Raw genomic sequence first — 18,720 nt, 5'->3', positions numbered from 1 at the left:
CTAAAATTTTCAAACTTAATTTTTTGGAATGTATGGAATCCCTTCAACAGTAAGTTCTCAAGCAATGTTCCTCTGGACCAAAATACACCAATGATACACAGCACATAAAACGGAATACTACTACAAATAAGTTAATAAAATATAATTCAAAATACACGTGAATTGCGCAACACAGCTAAAATGTAAACAGCTTGCTGTCCTAGTGATGAGACTCCAGTGGTAGCAGGGTAGTCATTAGTGTCACAGCCTGGGGGAAGAAGCTGTTACAGTCCTTGCTATGATGCTCCTGGTATCTTCTTCCTAATGGTAGTCAGCCAAAGAGATTGTGGGATGGGTGGTAGGAACACTCAACAATACTTTCGGCCCTACGTATACAACATTCCCAGTAAATGTCACAACTACGGGGGGGGGGGGGGGGCATGGTAATCCTCTCGGCAATTTGTACTATTATCTGTCGGGTCCTGTGGTCTGATCTCTTGCAGACAATGATGCAGACAGACACGACACTCTTAATGGTGCCCCTGCAGAAAGTTATTAGTATAGAGGTGAGGAGCCTTGCACACCTCAGAAAGCGTAGAAAGTGTGCCTTGACTGATGAAGAGGTGTTGTGGGTCCAAGTTAGATCATCCATTATGTGCACACCAAGGAACTTTGTGGTCTTCATTCTCTCCACAAAAGAACCACTGATATGCAATGGAAAATGATCAATGTGTGCCCTCCTGAAGTCCACAATCATCTCTTTTAGCTTGACCATGTTGAGCCTCAAACTGTTGTTCTCACACCAGGGAGAAGCCTCTCTAACCTCCTCTCTATATGCCAACTCATCATTGGTGCTGCTGAGGCCAATCACTGTATTATCATCAGGGAGCTTCGTGGTGTGATTTGAGCTGGATTTGGCAGAGGGTCGTGAGTTTGCAGCTGACTGAGCACACAGCCCTAGGGGCACCAATGCTCAGTGTGATGGAGCTTGAGATGTTGCTGACTGGGGTCGGTCTTTCCATCAAGACCCAGCTACAGAGAGGGATGTTGAGTTCCAACAAGGACAGTTTACCACAAGACTCTGAGGAATGATTGTGTAAAACGTCGAACTGAAGTCAATGAACAACACATTGACGTTATGAGGCATCGTTTTCTAGATGGGACAGGGCAGAGTGGAGGGCTGAAATTATGACATCATTAGTGGACCAGTATGAGTGGTAGGCAAACTGGAAAGAGTCCAATGTAGCTGGAGGGTGGGATTTTCATGCTCATAGCATTTCATGATTGCTGAGGTCAGTGCCACTGGGCGGTAATAGTTTAGACCAGTTACTGTCACTCTCCTGAGCACCAGATTGATGGTGGCTGCGTTGAAGCCTGCAGGAACAGTGGGCTGTAGCAAAGAGTTGTTAAAAATGTCTGTTAAGACTCTGTTAGCTGGGCTGCACAATCCCTCAGCATCTGACCAGTTATGTTGTCCAGTCCAGCAGCTTTGTGTCAGATTACCCTGGCTATGATCATCCTCACTTCAGCTGGGGCCAAACAGAGTGCCTGCTCCTCATGGGGAGAGGGAGCTTTCCTCGATGCCACGTCATTAATTGCATCAAATCATGCATTAAAGGCAATCAAACCTATCAGGAATGGAGGCTTTGCTGTCATAAACAAATAGGGTGGACTGGTTAGATAAATTCTAAAGTGGCTCAGAGGTAGGCTGGAAGTTGTTTCTTAGAATGGAGGCCAGAGACTAGTGATGTGGCACAGTGGTTGGTGCTGTTATTTTATTCATTATCTATAGAAACAACTTGGATACAAATATACGAAGCTTGATCATTAAGTTTCAGAATGACACTAATTTAGGAGGTTTTGGTAGTGAAGAAGGTTATCATAGATTACAAGGGATCTTGAACAATTATGGGAGTGAGCCAAGAAATGGCAAATGGACTTCTATTATGAATGGCAGGGCACTAGATGTACTTGAGAACTGAAGGACTTAAGAGTTCAGGTGCACAGTTCATTGAAAATAGCATCATAGACAGACAGGGTAGTGAAAAGGGCATTCTGCATGCTGGTCTTCATTAGTCAGAGCACTGAAAATAGGAGCTAAGACATACCCTTGGTGACGGTGCACTTGGAGCACTACACACAATTTTAGTCATACTGTTATAGGAAAAAATGCATTTAAACTGGAAAGAGTGCACAAAATGTGAACACAAGAGATTTTGCAGATGCTGGAAATCCAGAGCAACACAAAATGCTGGGAGAACTTAGCAGGTCAGGCAGCAACTATGGAAATGACTAAATAGTCAATGTTTCAGACTAAAACACTTCTTCAGGGCTGAAACTGAGGAGTGAAGAGACAAGAATAAAAAGGTGGGGGAGGGGAAGTTGGACTAGCAGAAAGGTGATAGGTGAAGCCAGGTGGGTGGCAAAGGTAAAGCAGAGGTGCTCAACAAAGCAGTACCCCAATTTATGTCAGGTCTCACCAATGTAGAGGGGGGCCATTTTGTTGAGCATCTCTGATCCATTCACCAAAAGCAGAATTTCCCGGTGACCAATCATTTTAATTGCTATCCTCATTCTATCATGCCTTTCCATGGCCTCCTCTTACGCCACAATGATGCCATTCTCAGGCTGAAGAAGGAACACCTTACATTCCATCTACGTAACTTCCAACGTGGTGGCACAAATATCGATTTCTTGAACTTCCAGTAATGCCCCCCCACCCTCCCACATCACCATTCCCCATTCTCGTTTCCCTCTCTCACCTTTTCTCCTTATCACGTCCCATTGGTGCTCCTCCCCCTTTTCTTTCTTCCATGGCCTTCTGCCCTCTCCTATCAGTTTCTCCCTTCTCCAGCCCTGTATCTCTTACCTTCACCAATCAACTTCCCAGCTCTTTACTTCACCCCTTCCCCCCACCTCCCATTTCACCTATCACCTTGTGATTCCTCCTCCCCTTCCCCACACTTTCTTACTCTGACTTCTCATTTTTTTCCCAGTCCAGATGAAGGGTCTCAGCCTGTACCCTTTTCAGGTGCTGACTGGCCTGCTTCCTCAAGCATTTTGTGTGTGTTGCAAGGGCTTCCATAATATCACTTTGCACATTCACAAAGCCTTACTCCTCAGTACTGCTGCTACGTGTGAATTTTGGACTGCATCAATTTCCCTCAATTATTATTAAAAATTTCTCGGAAAAAATGAATGACTTTTATCTCATCGTAAGTTCAGTATTGCAGATATTTGCTGATAATTGTATGACATTAAATTCCACTTGCAACTCCTTAGAAAGTGTAGCAGTCTAGGGTAGCACAAGGAAAATCCTAAACTAACAACTATGCTTGCACACCTTCCAAATGCATATGAATAGCCAAAAGAAGAGCCTAATCACCGATATTCAATGCCATTACCTGCATCAAATCCCCCAGGTAAACAACCTGGGGATTTGAGTAACAGAAATTCAATCACACCAATCAAGAGCAGATCAAATGTTCGATATCCTGCAAGTACACCACTGTGACACAGCCTAGGCAACTTGAGCAGTATTTTCCAAATATATGACTTAAAGATAACAAGTAAAAATCTCCACTCTCTTGGTTTCACACTATACCCCAAGATGGAAATGCATTGCTGACATTCACTTGGTCTAATTAATGGAATGTCCTGCCCAACAGCAACAGAAGGACAATAAATACTGGCGGGCAAGACTATCATATATAGTAGCATTCTTCCACTAAAGTTCAAGATATGGAATTAGCAATGATGTGCCAGTTCATGATATTTGCTAATAGGTTCCGCCTGCAATTAGCTTCTTTTTAGCAGAATTACAGTGCCTATAAAATTATTCAGCCCACTTGGAAATTTTCATAGTTTATTGTTTTACAACAGTGAATCAGAGTGGATTTAATTTGGCTTTTTTGACACTCACCAACAGAAAAAGACTCATGTCAAAGTGAAAACAGATTTCTACAAAATGATCTTTATTGTCACCAAACAATTGATACTAGAGCGTACAATCATCACAGTGATATTTGTTTCTGCGCTTCGCGCTCCCTGAAGTACAAATCGAAGTAAATATAATAAAAATTTAAATTATAAATCATAACTAGAAAATAGAAAAGGGAAAGTTAGGTAGTGCAAGTCAGGTCCAGATATTTGGAAGGTACAGCCCAGATCCGGGTCAGAATCTGTTCAGTAGTCTTATCACAGTTGGAAAGAAGCTGTTCCCAAATCTGGCCGTACGAATCTTCAAGCTCCTGAACCTTTTCCCAAAGGGAAGTGGGACAAAAAGTGTGTTGGCTGGGTTGGTCTTGTCCTTGATTATCCTGGCAGCACTGCTCCGACAGCATGTGGTGTAAAGTGTGTCCAAGGATGGAAGATTGGTTTGTGTGATGTGCTGGGCTATGTTCACGATCTTCTGCAGCTTCTTCTGGTCTTGGACAGGACAACTTCCATACCAGGTTGTGATGCACCCTAGAAGAATGCTTTCTACGGTGCACCTATAAAAATTAGTGAGGGTTTTAGGGGACAGGCCAAATTTCTTCAGCTTTCTCAGGAAGTAAAGGCGCTGGTGGGCCTTCTTGGCAGTGGACTCTGCTTGGTTAGACCAAGTCAGGTCATTTGTGATATTCACCCAAGGAACTTAAAGCTTTTGACCTGTTCCACCTGCGCACCACCGATGTAGATGGGGTTGTGCGGTCCGCTACTCCTTCTGAAGTCAACAACCAATTCCTTCGTCTTGCTGACATTGAGGGATACGTTATTGTCTTTGCACCATGCCACCAGGTTCTTAATTTCCTCTCTGTACTCAGACTCATCATTACCCAAGATACGGCCTACAATTGTGGTCTCATCAGCAAACTTATATATTGAGTTTGATGGAAACTTGGCTACACAATCATGGGTGTATCTAAATTAACCACAAGTATAAAACACTAAATAATTGATTGCATAAGTGTTTTGACACTCAGGCTTGGAGATGCCAGAAACGGGAGTGAAAATGAAATGATTTCACTACTTCAGTAAGTCAGAAACTGCTTAGAATTTGGAAGTATCAACAATCAACTTAAACATTATGATGAAAATAAAGACTTGGGAGTATGCAATCGTCAAAAACATTGCACAAAGGCAGTCCATTATCCGCACTTGATAGCTGCATTGATTTTGCTCATTGAGTCAACCAAAAGAACATGATAGCATACACTGGATGAACTCCTCTGACAATAACTATCAGGAACGAATATCCAGTTTTATAGTACTATAGTAGTATTGATAGTATTTTAATTTGTTCTGTATTTCATTTAAATACACAATTTGTTACTCAGTTGCCATTTTTTTATACCTTTTAACTTTTCCATGAAACTTCAGCTAATTGGGCAGTCGCTTAATTGGGCTGCAATGATACTGATCCCCATGTGTCCCAATTAAGTAGAAGCCACTGTATTTAAAATTACAAGATGAAATACTTCAAATTGGTGTGTTTTGACATTTAGGTGTATTTGAAATCGCAATCACCTCACCTCACTATAATATTTTCAGCACATGCGACCTTTTGCAATATTATCTACAATCGCCAACAAGAGACCTAATGACCTAATGAGAGTTTTGTGGAAAACTTACAGGCACAGGCATCCCAAGTGGTAATGGTGCAAACTGTGTGTAGAGATGTAGAGGTAAGGGTATATAGACCGGGACAGGAATGGGCAATATGACCACTTGTGTCTTCCAATCCTCATCTAGAAACAAGAGAAGGCATGTAATAATATAGAACAACATAACAGTTTTTAAGGAGGTTGATTTGACTTTTAATCAATTCAAAAGCTATTCATTAATACAAATTGTCCATTTCTACCAGGAAAGTAATCTATTCCAGAATTTTAAGCCCCATAAATTCTACACTACAATTCTAAGGTCATTTCCAGGAAAATAATCACATACATGGACTAAATAAAATTGCAACGTGCCAAATTACTTCATAATTCACAAATGGTGTGTTTCAGATAACAAAGGAAGTTATGTGTGATTTTGACCAGACTTATTATGGTATTTAGGAAAGACAAATCAAGCAATTTAATGAGGTTCTACCCCCCTCACCTTGCTTGGGACAGTTGCATCTACATATCCCAGTGTGAACTGCCGCTTATGGAAACAAGATTGAAGAGAATACTTACCTATATCTTATATCTTTTCATATTGTCTGAGAAGTGACACTGAAACACTTCTTGTACAACTAACAACTCAGATTTATGGATTCAATAAATTCTTGATTTATACTCCAGCACACTGCATTAGCTTGAGTTTATTCCATACTTCCATACACAAAAGGAAATGACTATTTCAATAGATTTTATTTTAGATTGAGCTATCATCTTGCAAGAGGAAGCTTCGGTATTAGTTGTTTTATACGAGGTTACTAGAAATACTATTTCCAATATACTACTTCATAACAAGTAAGTTAAATGATAAGTACATTTATCATGAAGCTATTTGAACGGACATGTATACATGAACATTTATTCACACATTACCTGTCTGACAAGCCTTGGTCTGAGTAAGTGGTTTACAAGAAGTCGCTTTGGTCTGTGTGATAGGTTTGCACAGCAGTGCTTTATTCTTGAGAACCTTGGGGGGAGCAGAAGGTCGTATTCGAAGAGCTTCCGTCTGTGTGGCTATCTAAATCATTAAGAAAGCAAAGAACTTGATGTAAACATTAAATGCAAACAATTCTAGTTGAAATAAACATTAACTGAACTTCTTTCTTACCTCTCCGGTAACCTTAGTTCCTGAATTAGTACAAGTCCCACCTGCTAAGAAGAATAAAAACCACTATAATCTGCTTAGATCAGTAAAAAATTACAAAATTACCCCGAATTAATTTAAATATACCAACAAAAGAACTTAAGGAATTGATTGATGAGATATACTCTTGTGTGGTGTCATTGATCTGAAATATTAATTCTTATTCTCCAAAGAATGCAGCATGACCTGCTGAGGATTCCCAGCACTTTATTTTTACTTCAGACCCCCAGCATCTGCATTTAGTTTATTTTCATCCACTGAATAATGACCTCGCTCCTAGTCAATGGAATTTAGAATAATGAGGGGGTCTCAGTGAAAGCTATTGAAACTTGAAAGGCCAGAGAGAGTGGATTTAGAGAAGATGTATCCTATAGTAAGGGAGTCTAGGGCCAGAAGGCAGAGCCTCAAAATACAAGAACATTCCTTTAGAACAGAGATGAGGAGGAATTTCTTTAGTTAGGCAGTGGTGAATCTGTGGAATTCATTCCCACAGATGGTTGTACAGGCCAAGTCATTGGGTATACTTAAAGCAGAAGTTGATAGGTTCTTGATTAGTAAGGTGTCAAAGATTAAAGGGAAATGGCAGGAGAATGGGTTGGGAGAGATATTAAATCAGCAATGATGGAATAGCAGAGAAGATTCGATGGGTCAAATGGCACAGTTGTTCTCCTATGTCTCATGTCTATGCCTTGTGTTTCTAATTATCTGTCCAAGAGATAAAGCTTACATTTTAATAGATCTGTAATGCAGACAAGGAAACAAGATTTATCAACAATGTGGAGCATAAAGGCAAAAAGACTGAAATAAGTATATTCTAGAAATGGTCCCATCCTTAGATTAAGGTTGCTTTAGAAAGTTTTCTTGGAAGGGGATTAAAGCCTCATTAGTAGTCATTGTAAGCCCACCAGAATGCAGGAGAGAAACTACGACCGCAAGAACAGACTAAGTACTACAGTCATTGTCAATGAAATACAGAAGAAAAAGAGGGAGCTTAGCACAAGATTTTGAATCATGAAAGCGTTAAACAGGAAGAAACTTAAGAGAAGTATTGTGGATAATCTGCAACTGCCAAAAAGAGCAAAAAATATTTAAAAAACTAGGGATGATGGAAATTTGAAATAAAAGCAGAAAATGTTGGGAATACTCAGTAGGCTATGCAGTAACTGTCAAGAAAAAATGTTGTGGGTTTATGTCAATATTTTTTGATCAGAAATAGAAAAATAGGATAAATGAAACACTGAGAAAAAAGTTGGCAGCTAGGCTTGTATGGTTTTTCCTTATTCCAGTAGGTGTTTAAAGTATGATAGGTTTCACCAGAAGGGAGATGGCATTAGAAACAAGAGTTTAACAGGTTAGAAATCAGTTTTAGATTCATCAATCTAATATGCTGATGCACGTCAAGTGTAGAAAGAAACTTAGCCATGCATTTATACTCCCCTATTCAAGTTAAATGAACGGAATTTTTAAAAAACTCAGGTCATCTACTTGCTCAGTAGTAGACTGCTTATGATGCAAATCTTAAATAAAATTGGAAAATGCCATAAATATTCAAAAGATCAGTCAGCAACTTCGCAGGTCAGAGTTGATATTTTCCTCAATGATGGGTCGCCAGAATCAAGATTCTTTCCATTCTTTTTCATTACCCAGGGAAGAAAAACTATCAATAGCAAAGAAGATACTATGACGAGTCAAACTACCATTCCGAATCAAAGGTAGTTGCAAGTACCAGTAGATGCTACTTAGTAAATGTTGGACAATTTGAAAACTTCCTGTTAAAGATATTGAAGATATAAAAACACCAAATAGAAAGAAATGCATTGTGAAAGCCACGTATCCTCCTTCAGTATCATTCAACAAGTTCGCTACCTCCTTGCTACAGAATGGTAAAATATTAGTTCAATCTTTTTGTGCCTTCATACCATTTAAAGTTGTTGTTGAACTGGCAGTATTCTGTACAGGTGGAGAGCTTGCCAATGATATCACATTTGCTATAACAGGAGTTGGCTCTTTTCTCTGACTGCTGGGAACATTTGGTACCGTTACTGTGAAGGAAGACAGTGATTTTCCCGTTAAACGTTAAGTAACCATACAACTTCTTTCAACTCACCTACATTCACAGCTATCAACTAAAGTCAATTTTTTTAAAAATTTGAAGGTTTTAATTATATGAGGATCAATGTAATAGGACAAGATGTATTCACCTATGGCTGGCTGTCTTATAGGCAATGTACTCTTGCAAGCAAACAATTCAAAGTAAATTTTATTATCATATATGTTTACAGGGAGAAGGCAGGAAAATGAGTTGAGAAGAATATTAAATTAGCTATGATGGAATGGCAGAGCAGGTTTGATGGGCCTAATAGCCTAATTGTTCTCCTATGTCTCAGGTCGATGTCTTATGTTTCTAATTATCTGCGTAAAAGATAAAGCTTACATTTTGATAGATCTGTAATGCAGTAAGGAAGCAAGATTTAACAACAATGCGGAGCATAAAGGCAAAAAAGACTGCAATAAATATATTCTGGAAATGGCACCATCACTAGGTTATGGTTGTTTTTGAAATTCTTTCTTGAAAAGGGATGAGAGCCACATTAGCAGTCAATGCAAATCCACCAGAACAAAGGAGAGAGAAACTATGATTACAAGAATAGGTATTAGATACTGCAGCCATTATCAATGAACTATGGAAGAAAAAGAGGAGGTTTGGCACAAGATTTTGAATTCTGAAAGTGCATAGACATGAAGAAACTGATGAGAGGTATTGCGGATGATCTGAAACTGCCAAAAAGCAAAAAATACATTGAACAACAATTTTTTTTCGAAAATGTTGCTAGCTCAGAATTTTTTTTTTGTTTATGATAGATCATATAAAGCTGAACACAAATATAATTTCAGGCTACTTAAATCAAGTAGGAATTTGGAAAGACAAGAAATTAACTTTATAATGCATGTAATTACATGAGAGTGCTGACTCTGCAATAGTTCAACTAAGCTAAAGTTGTTCTGTTGATAATTTTCATTTGTACTCAGTGCTTGAGGCTCTTGCTTAAGTGTTCAACAATACTCAGCCAGTACTGTTGGATTCCAGTTGCCCCGACACTGTTCCTCCACGACCTCAATGTCCTGGCAAAACAGGACATGCTCGTCACTGACAGTACCATGATTCACACAGAAGTCATTTAAATGGGTATGCAACAAATGAAATCTTTAGTGGCATGTTGCACTTCATGGTTTTGTGCGCTGGAAGTATGCTGTCAACCAGCTGCATGTTGTTTGGTGCTCTACAATTGCCAAGAAAATTTTGAACAATGTCCTTGAAAGCTTTCCATGCAATTTTCTCTGGTCCCACTGGAAGTTCTTTGAACTGCCTGTCATCTATCACTGCCTATCACCTGTTTGATTTGTGCATTAATTGAAATGCCTCCCTTAATCCTGGCATCAGTTATTCTGTGAAAAATCTGTCTCAAATATCAAAATCCTTCACAGAAATTTATAGCCTTTCTAAAATCTGTCCTGCCATGCAGCATCCATCTAGCCTAAGCATGCCTGGACAAGATAGAAAACTTATTAGCTTACATTGTGGGCAACATTTTAATTGACTTGAATTAGGAATCTGAATAACAAATATAAGCACTTTTTAAAAAATGGTGTGTGACAGGGTAATTTCCAGGTGTTTTTCATGATCAGCAGCCCAAAATCCATAAGATACACCCAAAAGTATTCAGGCAGCAAAATTTTTGTTGTCCAGTGTGACACAAAAAAAAACTATGGGTGGGGTGGGGGAGGGGGGGGAATGGGAAATAAAAGCAGAAAATATTGGAGATACTCAACAGACCAAGCAGTAAAAGTGTTAGGGTTTTTGGTCAATAATCTTTAATCAGAAAAAGAAAAAAGGAAAAATGAAGCAATGAGAATAAGTATAAAGTGTTGGCAGCCAAGTCTGTGTAAGTTTTCTTACTCCAGTTGGTGTTAAAAGGCTTTGCCAGAAGGGAGATGTGTCTGCATATTTAAAGAGGACGACATTAGAAACAGGAGTATAGCATGCCTAATGTGCTACATGCATGTCAAGCGTAGAAAGAAACCCTTGCCATATATTTATACTCTTCTGATCAAGTAAAATCAATAGAATTTAAAAAATAGTAATTTCAGGTTCTCAAAATTCAGACTTCTACCACTATTTGGTCTGTAGGAAATTGCATGTAAGAGCAATATATCTGTTCTTCATTTACTTTGTATACTGTGATGTGCGTTTAGTATGTTTATTGTGGTAATTATTCATATTGGTGGAGCTTGGTAAAAGCAGCAGGAACAAGTTACGTATCCTTGCTTATTTCATGGCCGTTCGTGGCTTGGGACCGACGGACGTCTTTTTTGACCACTTATTACTGCTTCAAGATTATGTGTTTGCTAATTGCTAATAAGGGATCGTATATGGGTTTGAACTCTTTGGAACAATCATTTCATTGGAGCAGAAGGTTTGCCATGCAAGTATAACAAGCTCGCGGATTAGTTTTGCCTGAACATTTTGTCAGCAAAGATTTCAACAGTTCTACCAAATGAACATCAGCACTCGGATGTGTCTGAGAAAATGGAAGCACCAGCCTGGAGTCGCTTGTAGCTGGCAATGGCCTTTTTTGCTGTTTAACACTGTGCAATTGGATTGGAAATACAGTTTCCAAGTGGTCAACATTGCCATGTCCAACTAAGTTGGATTGGAAAGCTCTATAGCGCTGTTTTCCTGAAGTGCTCAACTCTTAATTCTGTTGAAAAGCTGAAAAATTGAAACAATTGCTTCCATGGTTGAGAAGCTAAATTGAAACTGCCACTGTTTTATCTCATTTGCGCACTTGGAAGACTAAATGAGTTCAGCTAGAAGCAGCGGTCTTGAAGCCAAGAGAGAAACGATGATGTAATGTCAGTTTCCTAGGGGAAATAAAAATATTTACAAAGATAAAGAACAGGCTTTGACTGTCTACATATAAAGTTGAAGACAGCATGCCTAATGTGTTTGCAGTATGTTCTAAAGCCATTAGCAAGACACCTTGTGCATCTGATAACGCACAGGTACACATTAGAACAGAGACTGATTTAGCTGGGTTATATACAAAATAACAGATATTGAAGGAATAGCTTCAAAGAGACCAGAAACAACAGAAGGAATAGCTTCAGAGAAACCAAGAAGAACAAGCAGAGCAAAGCTGAAGACAGATGGAGTAGTTTAAATTGCAGGAAGAAATTGCTGCGAAGATGAGGTGTGTATATTTCAATGCAAGGAGTATTGTGGGAAAGGCAGATGAGCTGAGGGCCTGGATTGACATGTGGAATTATGACATCATAGCCATTACTGAAACTTGGCTACAGGAGGGGCAGGACTGGCAGCTCAATGTTCCAGGGTTCCGATGTTTCAGGCGTGATAGAGACAGAGGGATGAAGGGTGGGGGGAGGTGGCTTTGCTAGTCACGGAAAATATTACAGCAGTGCTTCGGCAGGAAAGATTAGAGGGCTTGTCTACAGAGGCCATATGGGTGGAGCTGAGAAACAGGAAAGGTATGACCACATTAATAGGATTGTATTATAGACCACCCAATAGTCAGCGAGAATTGGAGGAGCAAGTCTGCAGAGAGATAACAGACAACTGCAGGAGACAGAAAGTTGTGACTGTAGGGGATTTTAATTTTCCACACATTGATTGGGACTCCCATACTGTTAAAGGTCTAGATGGGTTAGAGTTTGTAAAATGTGTTCAGGAAAGTTTTCTAAATCAATATATAGACGTACCAACTAGGAAGGATGCAATATTAGATCTCCTATTAGGAAATGAGTTAGGGCAGGTGACGGAAGTGTTTGTAGGGGAACACTTTGGTTCCAGTGATCATAACGTCATTAGTTTCAACTTGATCATGGATACAGATAGATCTGGTCCTCGGGTTGAAGTTCTAAACTGGAAAAAGGCCAAATTTGAAGAAATGAGAAAGGATCTAAAAAGCGTAGATTGGGACAGGTTGTTCTCTGGCAAGGATGTGATTGGTAAATGGGAGGCCTTCAAAGCAGAAATTTTGAGAGTGCAGAGTTTGTATGTTCCTGTCAGGGTTAAAGGCAAAATGAATAAGAATAAGGAACCTTGGTTCTCAAGGGATACTGGAACTCTGATAAAGAAGAAGAGAGAGATGTATAACATGTACAGGCAACAGGGAGGAAATAAGATGCTTGAGGAGTATAAAAAGAGTAAGAAAATACTTAAGAAAGAAATCAGGAGGGCTAAAAGAAGACATGAGGTTGCTTTGGCAGTCAGGGTGAAGGATAATCTGAAGAGCTTCTACAGGTATGTTAAGAGCAAAAGGATAGTAAGGGATAAAATTGGTCCTCTTGAAGATCGGACTGGTCAGCTATGTATGGAACCAAAAGAAATGCGAGAGATATTAAATGGGTTTTTTGCATCTGTCTTTACTAAGGAAACTGGAATGGAGTCTATGGAAACAAGGCAAACAAGTAGGGAGATCATGAAACCTATACAGATTAAAGAGGAGGAGGTGCTTGCTGTCTTGAGGCAAATCAGAGTAGATAAATCCCCAGGACCTGACAGGGTATTCCCTCGGACCTTGAGGGAGACTAGTGTTGAAATTGCAGGGGCCCTGGCAGAAATATTTAGAATGTAGATATCCATGGGTCAGGTGCCAGAGGATTGGAGGATAGCTCATGTAGTTCCGTTGTTTAAAAAAGGCTCAAAAAGTAAACTGGGAAATTATAGGCCGGTAAGTTTGACATCGGTGGTAGGTAAATTATTGGAAGGAATACTAAGAGATAGGATCTACAAGTATTGGGATAGACAGGGACTTAGAAACAGTCAGCATGGCTTTGTGCGTGGTAGGTCATGTTTAACCAATCTATTAGAGCTTTTCAACGAAGTTACCAGGAAAGTGGATGAAGGGAAGGCAGTGGATGTTGCATACATGGACTTCAGTAAGGCCTTTGACAAGGTCCCGCAGGGGAGGTTAGTTAGGAAGATTCAATCGCTAGGGGTACATGGAGAGGTAGTAAATTGGATTAGACATTGGCTCAATGGAAGAAGCCAGAGAGTGGTAGTGGAGGATTGCTACTCTGAGTGGAGGCCTGTGACTAGTGGTGTGCCACAGGGATCAGTGCTGGGTCCATTGTTATTTGTCATCTATATCAATGATCTGGATGATAATGTGGCAAATTGGATCAGCAAATTTGCTGATGATACAAAGATTGGAGGTGTAGTGGACAGTGAGGAAGGTTTTCAAAGCTTGCAGAGGGATTTGGACCAGTTGGAGGAATGGGCTGAAAAATGGCAGATGGAGTTTAATGCGGACAAGTGTGAGGTATTGCACTTCGGAAGGTCAAACCAAGGTAGAACATACAAGGTAAATGGTAGGACACTGAGGAGTGCAGTAAAACAGAGGGATCTGGGGATACAGATACATAATTCCCTAAAAGTGGTGTCACAAGTAGATAAGGTTGTAAAGAGAGCTTTTGGTACATTGGCCTTTATAAATCAAAGTATTGAGTATAAGAGTTGAAATGTAATGGTGAGGTTGTATAAGACATTGGTGAGACCAAATTTGGAGCATGGTGTGCAGTATTGGTCCCTAATTACAGGAAGGATATTAGTAAGGTTGAAAGAGTGCACAGAAGGTTTACAAGGATGTTGTTGGGACTTGAGAAACTGAGTTACAGAGAAAGGTTGAACAGGTTAGGACTTTATTCCCTGTAGCATAGGAGAAAGAGGGGTGATTTGATAGAGGTGTATAAAATTATGATGGGTATAGATAGAGTGAATGCAAGCAGGCTTTTCCCACTGAGGCTAGGGGAGAAAAAACCCAGAGGTCATGGGTTAAGGGTGAAGGGGGAAAAGATGAAAAGGAACATGGGGGGAGGGGGGCTTCTTCACGCAGAGAGTGTTGGGAGTGTGGAATGAGCTGCCAGATGAATTGGTGCATGCGGGCTCACTTTTGACATTTAAGAAAAACTTGGACAGGTATATGGATGAGAGGGGTTTGGAGGGATATGTTCTATGGTTCTATAGCCAGAGCGAAAAACACTGAAGGATTCAAGTGCTGTGGGTGCAGAGTTCCTACGTTGCCATGGAACAGAGTAAATCCAGCACACTCAATGTCAAGGTGGATACATTTGAGAATCAAAAGTCTTTGAGACAAGAGTTTGAATCCAAAGGGATAGTTCAGAGTGCTCACTCTCAGCCTGCACGACAGAGGTACTCTGGACCTGTGCCATATCCAATAGCACAATGTGCTCCTGAGATCATTGATTTACGGTATGATGACACTCACGTTTCAGATGATAAAGGTCTAAATGCCATGCTGGAGGCCATAATGATGTCAAAGGAAATAACAAGCAAAGTGATGCAAGAGTAACACATTACATCTCTGCCTAAAAGAGAGATTCAAACCTTCGATGGCAATTCATTGTAGTATCATTCATTTCTGAGGGCTTTCAAGAATAGCATAAAGGCAAGATTGAAGATTATGGTGACCATCTCTATTTTTTTGAATGAAACACTGGAAGTTATCCAAGAGAGCTTGTCAAAGGTTGCCAGTAGGCCAGTCTGGAGCAAGGATATTTAAAGGACTATGCTTTACTACAGGAACATTTTGGTGATGAGCACAAAATTGCTGTGGCCTACATGGAAAAGGCTTTCTTGACCACATATCAAATCAGAAGATGTGAAAGTTATTCAAGGTTACAGCCCCTTTTTCTTAAAAGTTGCTGCAATGCTATAGATGATGTGCAGGCCATGCATGAGTTGAACATGCCTGCTAATAGGAAGATTGTCATAAATAAACTGCCCAATGAACTTAAGAAAAAAATGGAGATTGGTGGTGTATGAACTACACGAAAGGCACAACCGTGAGGTTACTTTCACTGACATTGTTGATTTCATTGAAAGGCAAGTAAAGATGAGAAAAAAAAACTGGATTAAAAATTCATTCTCAAGTTAAAAGAAGCAGCTTTGCCATATTGTGGCTATTGGGGAAAGTTAAACTGAACCCAAAATTGATGAAAATGGTTCAGGTTCGAAACAAGCCATGAATGAAGCAAACACAGCAGTAAGTACTGCCCTATTATCTCATGACCTTAAAGGGGCTGGTGATCACGACTGTGAACTTCTTATAAATCCAGTTCAGGTGAAGGCTAAGAAGAGTAAAAAAGTGGTTACTTATGCTTTTCTAGATCAAAGTAGTGCAGCAGTATCTTGCAGAGAGAGCCTCATGAACAAGCTCAAGCTGACAGGAAAAGGAACACATATTCTCGTACACACCATAGATCAAGAGAAGGTTGTGAGTAGCTACATTGTTTCAGGATTAGAAGTGACTGGCTTAGAAGGTGAAAACTATTATGAACTGCCTAACGTCTCTACAGAGGAACATAAGCCTGTCTACAAAGGAACCATTCCTCATCAGAGAGTTCTTCAAGAATGGTCTCACCTGAAGCATGTTTATTTGCTGGAAATCGATTCAGAAACTGAGCTGCTGATGGGGTGAATGTGCTAAGGCATTGGGGCCATTTCAAGTGATTCTCAGTATTAATGATGGACTTTATGCAATCAAAATGATGTTGGGTTTGATTGTTAATGGACCATTGAAAGGAGACTGTGGTGGTGGAAGAGACTATACTCGGCCAGAGCTAACAGTTAATGGGACTTCAGCTTTGTGTTTGGATGAGTTTTGGCAGCAGCAATTCCAGAAAGACTTTCCTGAATGCAATCAAGAGGGGCAACCTAGTTTGGCAGGAGAAGTGCACAATCCAGCAGACTGCTTAGCAAATGAGGACATTTTGTGTAAATATGGAGATTTCATGTCTCCTATGTCTTAACAGCATGTAGTTCTAATTATTATAGAATAATTAGGGGGCTGGAGTCTAGGAGCCACGTGACTGTTCTCTATTTGCATTGTATTCTGTGTTGTGCATTTATAATGGTATCTAGTCACATGAAAGGAGGAGTGATAAAAGCAAAGGGAGTAAGTTACGCATTCTTGCTTTATTTCGTGGCAGTTTGTGGCTTGGGACCAATGAAGGTCATATCTTTATTGACCGTTTAATATTGCTTCAAGATTTTAAGTTTGCTAATTGCTAATAAGGGATCAAATAAAGGATTCTACTCTTTCAAAGAATACTTTCATTGGAACTGAGGGTGAGTCATGCACTAATCCAAAATCAAAACAATTGCTGCTAGCTGCGACCCCCGGCAGTCGCAGCTAGCAGCAATTGTTTTGATTTTGGATTAGTTCTGCCACTATATTGGATATGATGGAACTCTTAAAATAAAAACGGAAAATGCCATAAATATTCAAAAGGTCAGCCAGCACCTTCACAGAGAAAAATAGAGTTAATGTTTTGATCAAAGACCTGTCATCAGAATCAGGTATCCTCCCATTCTTTGATATGGGTCATTACCAAAGGAAGAGAAACTACCATTAGCAGAGAACATAGTATGACAAAGCAAGCTACCTTACCAGCTCAAAAGTAGTTGCAAGAACCAGCAAAGGCAAATGCTACTTAGCAAATGTTGTACAATTTGAAAACTTCATATTAAACTTATTGAAGATAAAAAAAACACCAAACAGAAAGAAATGCTGTGAGTGAAAGCCCCACACGCTCCTTCACTATCATTAAACAAGTTCGCAATTTCCTTGGTTCACAATAGTAAAATATTAGTTCAGGCTTTCAGCACCCTTCCTACCATTTAAAGTTGCTGTTGAACTGGTAGTATTCTGTACAGGCGGAGTGTTTGCCAACGATAGCACATTTGCTATAACAGGAGTTGGCTCTTTCCTCTGACTGCTGGGAACATTTGGTACAGTTACTGTTGAGGGAAAACAGTGATTTTCCTGTTAAATGACAAGTAACCACACAACTTATTTAAACTCACCTACATTCACAGCTATCAACTAATATCTTTTTTTAATATTTGAAGGCTTTAATGTTATGATGATCAATGCAATAGGACAAGATGCACTCACTTGTGGCAGACTGTCTGGTAGGCAATGTTCTCTTGCAACCAACATTTAAAAGTTCAAAGTAAATTTTATTATCAAAGTACATATATGATTACAGGGAAAAGGCAGGAGAATAGGATGAGAGGGATATTAAATTAGTTTTGATGGAATGGCAGAAGATTCTATGGGCTAAATGGCCTAATTGTTTTCCTATGTCTATGTCTATGTCTTACGTTTCTATTTATCTGCCCAAGAGATGAAGCTTACATTTTAATAGACTGCAATGCAGAGAAGGAAACAAAATTTAACAACAAAATGGAGCATAAAAGTCAAAAAAGAAGGCAATAAAAATATTCCGGACCAATGGTTCCATCACTAGATTAAGATTTCTTTAGAAAGTTCTTTCTTGAAAGGGATTAAAATCACATTAGCAGTCAATGTAAATCTACAAGAAACACTGATTACACAAATAAGCATAAGATACTGCAGCTACTGTCAATGAAATATGGAAACAAAAGAGGAGGTTTAGCAGAAGATTTTGAATTATGAAGACATTTAAACAGGAAGAAACTAATGAGAAGTATTAGGGATAAGCTGAAACTGCCAAAAAGCAAAACATTTAAATAAAAACCGTGGGTGGTGGAAACTTGAAATAAAAGCAGAAAATGTTGGCGATACGCAGCAGGGCAAGCAGTAACTGTGAAGACACGATTTAGGTCAATAACCTTTGAACAGAAATAGAGAAAAGGGAAAATGAAACACTGAGAATAAACATTAAGTGCTTGGAGCCAGGTTTGTGCAAATTTTTTTATTCCAGTTGGTGTTAAAAGGATGAAAGAATTTGCCAGAAGGCAGATGTAACTGCATTTTTAAAGGGGATGTCGTTAGAAACAAGAGCACAGCAAGATAGTAAATCAGTTTTGGATTCATCAATCTAACATGCTGCATGCATGTCAAGTGTACAAGAAAACTC

At 39.5% G+C, this 18,720-nt stretch overlaps 1 protein-coding gene across 4 annotated transcripts in view; it reads right to left on the bottom strand.

Annotated features, from left to right (window-relative positions):
- Window positions 1-18,720, bottom strand: part of LOC140719833 (zinc finger MYM-type protein 4-like) — a 223,882-nt gene that overhangs the window by 31,427 nt on the left and 173,735 nt on the right. For 2 of the 4 annotated variants that reach the window (XM_073034758.1, XM_073034761.1), the window contains 5 exons: window positions 17,492-17,614; window positions 8,691-8,813; window positions 6,736-6,779; window positions 6,501-6,645; window positions 5,593-5,708 (listed from right to left, as the gene is read on the bottom strand). In XM_073034758.1, coding sequence (XP_072890859.1) covers window positions 5,593-5,708; window positions 6,501-6,645; window positions 6,736-6,779; window positions 8,691-8,813; window positions 17,492-17,614 — 551 coding nt within the window. The remainder of the gene's footprint in view (window positions 1-5,592; window positions 5,709-6,500; window positions 6,646-6,735; window positions 6,780-8,690; window positions 8,814-17,491; window positions 17,615-18,720) is intronic. The other 2 variants (XM_073034759.1, XM_073034760.1) reach the window with 2 other exon arrangements.

Source organism: Hemitrygon akajei, chromosome 32 (assembly GCF_048418815.1).
Source record: "Hemitrygon akajei chromosome 32, sHemAka1.3, whole genome shotgun sequence".
Lineage (NCBI taxonomy): Eukaryota > Metazoa > Chordata > Chondrichthyes > Myliobatiformes > Dasyatidae > Hemitrygon > Hemitrygon akajei.
This window is presented reverse-complemented; position numbering and strand designations above follow the sequence as displayed.